Source organism: Aquarana catesbeiana, linkage group LG05, assembly GCF_042186555.1.
Source record: "Aquarana catesbeiana isolate 2022-GZ linkage group LG05, ASM4218655v1, whole genome shotgun sequence".
In the NCBI taxonomy this organism is placed as follows: Eukaryota; Metazoa; Chordata; class Amphibia; order Anura; family Ranidae; genus Aquarana; species Aquarana catesbeiana.
This window is the reverse complement of record NC_133328.1, coordinates 468,266,397-468,276,569: the sequence shown is the minus strand read 5'-3', so window position 1 is coordinate 468,276,569 and position 10,173 is coordinate 468,266,397. Positions and strand designations below refer to the sequence as shown.

The window sequence follows — 10,173 nt, the reverse complement described above, 5'->3', positions numbered from 1 at the left end:
TTTATATTCCAGGAGTTTACCACCGCTTTAAGAACGGAGACAAAACTACTAACTAAACAAAATACTACTGTTGAGGGAGACCTGAATGTAGCAAACCATTTATATAATTATAAAAAAATGGAATCACGCTGAGGAGGGAGCTGGTGACCATACTAATGACCATCAATCCTCCTTAAAATGAATGAATAAAAATTTATGTGTGTAAAACATATAAATGAGCTACCAATGTAAATGGATAAATGACAAATAAATAGTCCATCAAAAATACATTGTTCATGTGCAACAGTGAAAAAAAGTTATATGAAAGTCCATGCGTAGACCATAAAATAAATAACCCAAGTGATTACTAAAAATCAATTGAGGTCCTGCTGGATAAGGAAAAAGTGCTTGGTCCACCACCATATATAGAGAGACTGGCCGCTTACCAGAAACTCATGACCCCCCACTACAGAGGGTCACAGTAAGCTGTATGGACTGTTACTCCGGGCCACCACCGAAAAGACCGAAATGGCACTGGGATGGAACATCAGGGGCCTTGGTGTGATGATGGAATGGTTCACACTTGCGGGATTTATGACGTCAAACTTTCAGCAGAATGGATTAATATAAAACAGAAAAAGCTCCAATAGTGTAAAATTTTTGGCTTTATTGTAAAATCAAAGAAAGAAAACAATCACATATAGGTATTCAATGTTGAGCGCCTAGAAAAGACGTCAGGAGCGCCGGCCGGAAGCTCACAGACAGCCCGTCCTACTGGTGTCACAGCAGAGGTGGGAGGTGACGCGAACAGGTTGCTCAGCCCTACGCGGCGTTTCGTAATAAAGTTACGTCGTCCAGGGGCACGTGCCCCTGGACGATGTAATTTATTACGAAACGGAAGCTCACAGACAGCCCGTCCTACTGGTGTCACAGCAGCGGTGGGAGGTGACGCGAACACGTCGCTCAGCCCTACACGGCATTTCGCAATAAAGTTACGTCGTCCAGGAACACGTACCCCTGGACGACGTAACTTTATTACGAAATGCCGTGTAGGGCTGAGCGACGTGTTCGCGTCACCTCCCACCGCTGCTGTGACACCAGGACGTGCTGTCTGTGAGCTTCCGGCCTGCGCTCCAGACGTCTTTTCTAGGCGCTCAACATTGAATACCTATATGTGAGTGTTTTCTTTCTTTGATTTTACAATAAAGCCAAACGATTTTACACTATTGGAGCTTTTTTCCGTTTTATGTTAATCCATTCTGCTGAGAGTTTGACGTCATAAATCCCGCAAGTGTGAACCATTCCATCATCACACCAAGGCCCCCGATGTTCCATCCCAGTGCCATTTCGATCTTTTAGATGGTGGCCCGGAGTAACAGTCCATACAGCTTACTCTGACACTCTGTAGTGGGGGGTCATGAGTTTCTGGTAAGCGGCCATTCTCTCTATATATGGTGGTGGACCAAGCACTTTGTCCTTATCCAGCAGGACCTCAATTGATTTTTAGTAATCACTTGGGTGATTTATTTTATTGTCTACACATGGACTTTCATATAACTTTTTTTCACTGTTGCACATGAACAATGTATTTTTGATGGACTATTTATTTGTCATTTATCCATTTACATTGGTAGCTCATTTATATGTTTTTACACACATACATTTTTATTCATTCATTTTAAGGAGGATTGATGGTCATTAGTATGGTCACCAGCTCCCTCCTCAGCGCGATTCCATTTTTCTAAGTTTATCTTATTGTGTTTGTGTTGCATATAGGAATTCGCAGCTTTCATATTTTTTATTGTCTACACATTTCACCTATGCGCAGTTTCTTCCCCCTTTTTTTCATTTATATAATTACTTGTTCAGTCTTTTCAGAAAATAAATTGTACTAACAATGACAAGTTGGGGAATCCTATTGGTTCTAGTAATGAGGGTTCATTTTCAGGATACAGGAGACAGAGGAAGCAGAGAAACTTGCTTGGTTAAAGCTTAATAATGGGTCCTGTTGGTATTCATCCCAGAGTTCTTAAAGAACTTCAATCTATAGTTGTTGGGCCATTAACAGATCTTTTTACCCATGTTCTTCTAACAGGAGGACAAGTTACCAATCACTGGTGGCCAGCTAATATTGTACATATCCACAATAAGGCTAGCATGGTAGTAGCTGGCAATTGCAGGTCAGTCAGTTTAACATCTATAGTAGTCAAGTTAATGAAATCACTGCTAAAAAGAATAATTGATCACTTAAAAACACACAATTTGCTGGACCCAAAACATCATTGCTTTACTGAGGGTAGATTATGTCAGACTAATGTGATTTCATTTTCTGACTATATCACCAATGGTTTGGACCAGGGTGGTGCTGTGGACATAGTCTATCTTGATTTCATAGGTTCTAACCCTAACCCAAGGTTCAGTGGATATGCAGTTGACTAAAGTATAGATACCAATAGGGTTGCACCGATACCACTTTTTTAAGACCGAGTACGATACCGATTTCTGATACTTTTTTTTAATGTCATGTGACAGTCGCACTAATAGGCAGCAGTGATGGGCACTGATATGTGGCACTGATGGGCCCTGATGAGGCGTGAACTGTGTCAGTAGTTTTTTATTTTTGTTTTTTACAATTGTATTTTTTATAATTTATTTTTTTTATTTTTTTTTTTATAATTTATATATTTTTTCACCATGCTTTTTTTTGGGGGGGGGAGTGGATGATGTCAGTGTTTTTTTTTCTTTTTTATTATTATTTTTACAATTTAACCTTTAAATATTTATTACAATTCTGTCTTCTTTTTTTTATCAACCCTGTTGGGGGATGGCTTTGGTGAGATACTGTATCAGGGGTCTAAACAAACCCCTGACATCTCCCCTTTGAGACAGAGAAAGGGACTGAGGATAGAGATTTCCCAGTCCCTTTCTCAGCATCCCCAGCATTGAGGATGAATGGAGAGGAGACAGAGGCTCCTCTCCATTCATAAATGGAAGCATCGTAAACACAGTTCATGATGCCCAGTTATGAATGGACAGTCAGTGATCATTGACTCTGTGCATTCAGAAAAGGAAGGAGTTGGTAAATTACATATATACTGGCTTCCTCTGCTCACCATCCTGACAGATCCAAGATGAGGATGGGATGAGGGGGGGGACCAGAGGAGGACCAGGGGAGCTGTAGGAGGACACGAAGGACCCAGGGAACTGGAGGAGGACACCAGGGAGTCAGAGGAGGGCACCGGAAGCTGAAGGAGAACCCGGGGAGCTGGACGAGGAAACGGGGGACAGTCGGGGGTGATTGGTGCGGCGGTGGGGGCAGTTAAAAGCACTGATCTCCCTGTATAGCTTTCAATAAAGCAGCTAACAGCCGCCGAGGGGGAGGGGGGAGAGGAGGAGAAGCGGAAAGGGGAGACATGATTGAAACCTTTAAATACATCAGGGGTGTGCATAGGGTTCAGGAGGGCAGTATTTTCAGTATGAGGTCAAGATCAAGAACATGGGAAATGATCTCAAACTAGCAAACTAGCATTGAGAAGGTTCAAAACTAATCTTAGAAAGTATTATTTTAGTATTAAGACCTGATTTTGAAATTAACCACCTGTTTCCAGTGTTTGGTAATCCAACATTTCCCCCTGGCCATTCTGACAGCTTCTACACAAGGGTATATTCAGGCTTAAAGACAGACACAGGTCTGAAACTAGCACTGAAACTTCAACGGAAGTTTGACCAACTATTGGATATGTGGAGACGCCAACAATTAACCCACTGTATATCCAAAATATCTTGGCATTGAATTTCACCCCTCCCCAACCCTATGAACATATATGCCCAGAAACAGGGCCCCCCTCCCACATGGTTATGGCTGCCTACAAGCTGCTGCTTCAACCCCCCCCCCCCCAATCAATATAAAGGAAAAAAGGAAATACATTTTTATTCATCCCATCTACCCAGAGAGAGCATGTCTTATATTCATCCATTGCAAGCAAATACCAGGAACTGGGCTACAAAGTAATGCACTTGTATAAGTTCCAGACTCTACTGCATAAAATAGTCCCACTGCACCCGATGTGAATAGGCCCCTAAAATGTCTTTGGTGTAGCAACAAGAGTATCCTTTACTGGTAATACCTAAATACAATAATTTGGAGGGATGTTGACATACATTTGTCCCTGTATTTCAGTTTTTGTTAGACAAACTCTCCACTTTATACTGGCTTTCTCCTTATACTTATTTTGCAAGAGATAATCCTTTAACATTATTATAAAGTGTGTGTCAAAGCAAGAAAAAAAAATATTAAGTACAACTCTGGAATACATGCAGATTCCCCTATATCTTATCAATTTTAATAAGCTGCAAATACAGGAAAATATCTGTTGATGTGTCAAAAATATAATGTTCTCCTACCCTTCTCTTAGGCATAACAAAACAGCCCGGAATTCTTAATTACATGTTGTCAGCCCCACCTACCTCATTTCTGATGGAATACAAAGAACATAGACATATCCTCATCTCACCCCTTCCTCATATCCAAAACCCCTCCTTGTACGCAAGCAGTGAGTACAGGAAGTTACAAACTCACAAGATTTGCCGAAAAAACAGCAGGTATATTTTTTGCACTTATTGAACAAATACCATGAAAATATTTTTATATATTTAGCAGACCAAAAGGGAACAAATAAGAGAAGCTCATTGTTAGTGTTTACCTATACCTTAACAAGCTGCACACAAACAGCTTTTATGATAATTAAAAGCTATTATAATAATTCACTTCCCTTGCCTGCTTATACACTAAATTCATCTGTTACTGCTATGCGTTGTATAGCCACATTAATTTTCAAGTAAGACTCAGTACTATTGTCACTCGCTGGGGAGCTTTGCTTTTCTGTGTTGGCCCTTCCAATGAAGAATATTTACCCTAGAAACATTTAATCCAATTTTCACAAATCTGACGTAAACGGGCCAGGCATTAAACGTGGTCAAAGAGGTAAAGTATAATGTATTATGACACAGACCAAATAAAGAAGAAAAGGAAAAAAAATGATAACACAAAATAAAATTTAGCACATTGATCATTGTTTTCATACCCCTCTTCATACATTATATATTGCTCTTGAAAGCAGCAAAATGAGATGAATGTGATAAAATTGTCATTTAATCCATCTGGGAAATATATACTGTTTTGAAATATTACGGAGATGCCTACGAGGACTTGTGCTGCTGCCACAGATCAGTTTTCTCCATTCTTTTCCTATAGCCTAGACAATTAACCTTTATTCTACCAGGAAAGCAGGCTACACTGTAGTGAACATGGGGTTATTTTGCAATTTTCTTTTCCATCTCTGTGCAAAGCTATCTAAAGTGAAGGACAATTTGTACAGCTTAAAACAATAGCACTGGTAGTGTACATACACTCGCCCACTCCATGGATTTCTTATTGCGACATGTCCACTTCTATTTACACAGATTCCTAAGTGTTCCGGTGGTAATAAAAAGCAATTCTCATGTATAAAAAAACTCCTTTATAGCTAATAGACCTGGGTCACTTTTCAGTCTCGAAGGGAATGAAATAATCCAAGTGCTGGAATTTCAGAACTTCATTCCCCCAGCTAGTCCAGCCTGGCTGCAGATTACGGGCAAATAACTCCAAGCGTTCCACGTCTGGTTTGGCATATTTTTTCAGAATCTCTGAAACAAAGAAAAGAAGGAGAAGGAGAAAAATAAGAAAGTGAAGAAGAAGAACAAAAATCAATCTTCCCCTAGCTATAGGGAGATGAAAAACTGGAGTATTTCATTAAAAAGAAGGCAGCAAATTAATTTCAAGGATTTCATCAACAGCCCAGGCTATTTATAGCGAGGAAATCATTTGAAATAAGCGCCCTTGAGATTGTGAACAATACAGTCAGAGGCTTCAATAGGCCTGATTTATTGGTTTTCATTTAGAGACATGGAATGAGGATTTTACCGCCTACACAGGTGACTTTTCAATTTTTCAATAGAGTCATCTCAGTACTACTGAGCAAGCGGTGACAATGTTTTAAATGCTTTCTGAATGACAGGAACAAAACATGGCTGAAAAGGACAAGACAATTAGTACACAGCGATCAGGTTAAATTCTAGGGACAAGGACTTTGATAAAAACACCTTATCACCAACTGGGGATGCTGCATTGCACTGTGCTGCAATAAATGCCGAGTCCAATTTCAAGGCTTCTCTACAGCAGCCTTAGAGGATCCAAGGCTCATGCACACTGCTAGATTTAAAGACGGATATTATTTCATCTGGTCAGTCTGAGTGCACTTTCACTGAACCTTAACTGTTAGAGCAGCTGTGTCACTATTTCACTATAACATGCTAGCTCACCTTTTAAATTAAGAAAGATATTGGTTAGCCTATTCTTAAACAAAGGTAAAAATATACATATAGGCATTAAGCAATGCTTGAAAAAAAAAAAACTCTCCATTCAACTGTATATGGGTATATCTATAAAGGAGTAAATGGGATATTCACCAAACACAGTGTGTGTGTATATAAAGTACTGTGCAAAAGTTTTAGGCAGGTGTGAAGAACTGCTGTAAAGTAAGAATGCTTTCAAAAACATATATTTTAATTGTTTATTTTTATCAATTTACAAATGCAAAGTGGGCAAACAGAAGAAAAATCTAAATCAAATCAATATTTGGTGTGACTACCCTTTGGATTCAAACCAGCATCACTTCTTACCCCTACACACTTTGTATACTTGCACAGTCAGAGATTTTGTAGGCTTAGAGTCAGGTGTATGTCTAACGACACCCCGAATATGAAAGGGGTTAAAGTCGTTAAGGACATTCCATACCCAAACACAAAATCAGCTACCGAACACTTCCATCAGCCGAACCCATACAAATAATTCTCCCCCAAATACGAGACAAGATGCTCTGTCTTGAGGGTCAAGCAGGAATAAACTCATTTATTTTCACACATGGACACAACAGATAAAATAACTCAGAGACTCTTGGAAAAGAGGCCGGGTTAAACCGTCCAATGACAATAGACACACAGGTCAGGTGTGTATAACGTCTCATCAGTACACAGTCTTATCAGCAAGGAGAGCTGTTGGAGGAATCCCCCTCCCTCCATAGAGATACAGATCCTGTGATCCAAGGCAGACAGACACAATAGAACATTGGAATACAGCTCCACCCCAAACCAGCACAGCAAATAGTACACAACACAATGAGACAGCACACATTATATATACAGCATTGAGTCTGACTAGCACAGATCATAGTAGGGTTCTCATTCACCCTGTGCCCCTATTAGGGACTTCTGTCACAGTATGATTAACCAATTATAGCAAGTAGGTTCTAATGATCATCAATTTCATATGTAGGAAGAAAAACAGCCATTAACTGAAACAGAAATAGCTTGCCATGGGACTTAAAACTGGGTGAGAAACAGCTGAACTCTGCTACTAAAAAGGTGAGAAAGTTTCATGTCACAGGTCATACACCATGGCAAGACTGAGCACAGCAACAAGACACGAGGTAGTTATACTATATTAGCAAGGTCTCTCAAAGGCAAGGATTTCAAAATGTGCTGTTCAGAAGCACAAAGAAACAGGCAACATTGAGGACTATAGACGCAGTGGTCAGCCAAGGAAACCTAATTCAGCAGATGAAAGACAAATCATGCTTACTTACCTTTGACATCGGAGGATATCTAGCAGTGCCTTCAGCACAGAGCGGGCAGAAACCAGTGGGACCCAGGTACACCCATCTACTGTTCAGAGACGTCTGGCCAGAAGTGCTCTTCATGAAAGAATTGCAGCCAAAATTCCATACCTCCGACGTGGAAACAAGGCTATGTGACTTAACTATGCATGTAAACATAGGAACAGGGGTGCAGAAAAAAGGCAGCAGGATCTCTGGACTAATTAATCAAAATTTGAAAGAGGCTGTAGCAGGAGGCAGTTTGTTCGCCAAAGGGCTGGAGAGCAACCAATATTGTGTGTCTGCAGGCAACCATGCAACATGGTGAAGGTTCCTTGCAGGTTTGGAGCTGCATTTCTGCAAATGGAGTTAGAGATTTGGTCAGGATCAATGGTGTCCCCAACGCTGAGAAATACAGACAGATACGTATCCATCATGCCATACTATCAGGGAAGCGTGTAATTGGCCCCAAATTTATTCTGCAGTAGGACAATAACCCCAAACATACAGCCAATGTCATTAGAAACTATCTTCAGTGTAAAGAAGAACAGAGTCCTGGAAGTGATGGTTTGGCCCCCCCCCCCAAGAGCCCTGATCTCAACATCATGGAGTCTGTCTGGGATTACATCCACAGAAGATCATTGGTTAGTTCTCCAAAATGTTTGGAACAACCTGCCTGCCAAGTTCCTTCAAAATCAGTGTGCAAGTGTACCTAGAAGAACTGATGCTGTTTTGAGGGCAAAGGGTGGTCACACAAAATATTGATTTGATTTTGATTTCTCCTATTTTTTAAAGCATTTTTAATACCTGTCCAAAACTTTTGTACAGATATCTATCTATCTATATCTATATATATATAAATAGATATAGATATAAAACAAGATACTAATCTATATTTAGACTCACCTGGTAAGATCTTTATGTGCATGCATTTTTTTGCATGTTACAGATTTTCATGGTAGAGTAGATTGGTAGTGTGTTATTTTGTTCTTTGCTTAGTTCCACTGTGCCCACATTACCCTGACAAAGTACAGATTGAGTTCATAAACCTTGCAAGGCGTTGTAGTCCCTCAATTAATGAATTAACCTGAAGGGTAGTTGCTTACCTGTGATCAGGATTCAATTAACAGTGCATCGCTGACAGCAAGTGTGTGTATGCAAGAAACCATCTCAATCAGGCTATATCATCTCTACAGAGACACCTGTGGTGAACACACAAATGCTGCTGCAATGTGGAGCAGCTGCATCACAACCCTTTTGCAAGCGAACACTTACCAATAAGTAGAGTATACATTTCTGGTAACAAGCTATATTTGTTAAAAAAAAAACACCCTTAAGGTCCTTTCACACCTTACTGTTCTTGTGCGTTGTGTTAATGTTTGTTGTGTAACACATTACTCTGCTTTGCCTTAAGGCAGCTCGATAAAATGAAATACACAAGAACTGAAAAAACTGACATTCAACATTTTTCCTGATGCAGTGCACCACAACACGCAGTAATGCATTCGTTTTTTTGTATTGCAATGCATGAATATCAGAGATTCATTGACTTAGCGTGTTGGGGTGGCAATCAAAAATGAATATCACCCCAATGCAAAAGCATAAATTAGCTCTTAGGGCCAGTTCACACCACATGCAGTCCAGTGCATTTTTTTCTGCATCAAAAATGCATGGAAAGGGGGGCGTGGCTTGGACATGGCTGAGTAGAGGAGCACAGTGTCTGAGCTCCTGTTCCCTTTCCAGCAAACCCACACTTTCCAGAAGGCAAACTTGCACGGAATGAGCTTTAAATGGAGTAGAGTGAAAAGCCTCCACAGAACACCTCCCCGATCGGAGATACAGCATTATTTCACGGACTTACGGTCTTCCAGATCCTGGGCCCGCTCAGTGGCCGGACGTGGCAGATCATCAGAGGCCTCTCAGATGGCGGCACCTCTGGCTTCTCTGGCCTCCTCAGCCTCGGACACTTTCCCTGATTTCACAGATGACTTCCACTCTCACCCCATGAACCCCTCAGGTGAATAGATGAGAGCCCTGCTGAATACCAGAAACACAGACCTGTGCGCCTTAATTCAAGTGCTCCCCACCAAGGTGGACATTGCGGCACTCTTTCATCGTCTAGAGGAGACGGACCGCAAAGACTTGCAGGCAGACCGCACTGAGGTACATCAGGTGGCAGAGCGAGTCTCCACAGGGGAAGCCTCTATTGTCTCAATGGAGGCTCGCATCACACAGCTAGAGGCAGCGCAGGCCTCACAGGCTGCTCACGGGTCATCCCTGCAGCTCCACCTGGAGGACCGGAGCCGTCACAACAGCCTATGGCTCCGGGGCCTTCCAAAGGCGAACGGACCGGAACACCTGCCAGACACAGTGGTGGCAATTTTCAACAGGCTACTTGACTCATCCCCTCCACTGAATTTGGAGCTGGACAGAGTGCATAGAGCCCTGGGCCCCCGCTCGCTGGATCCCAACAGGCCGCGAAATGCGATATGCCGCATCCACC

At 41.4% G+C, this 10,173-nt stretch overlaps 1 protein-coding gene across 2 annotated transcripts in view; it reads right to left on the bottom strand.

The window, feature by feature from the left end:
- Nucleotides 1–5,030: 5,030 nt before the first annotated feature.
- METTL4 (methyltransferase 4, N6-adenosine) overlaps nucleotides 5,031–10,173 on the bottom strand; it is a 405,343-nt gene continuing 400,200 nt past the window's right edge. For both annotated transcript variants that reach the window (XM_073631432.1, XM_073631431.1), the window contains one exon: nucleotides 5,031–5,664. In XM_073631432.1, coding sequence (XP_073487533.1) covers nucleotides 5,519–5,664 — 146 coding nt within the window. In that variant the 3' untranslated portion in view covers nucleotides 5,031–5,518. The remainder of the gene's footprint in view (nucleotides 5,665–10,173) is intronic.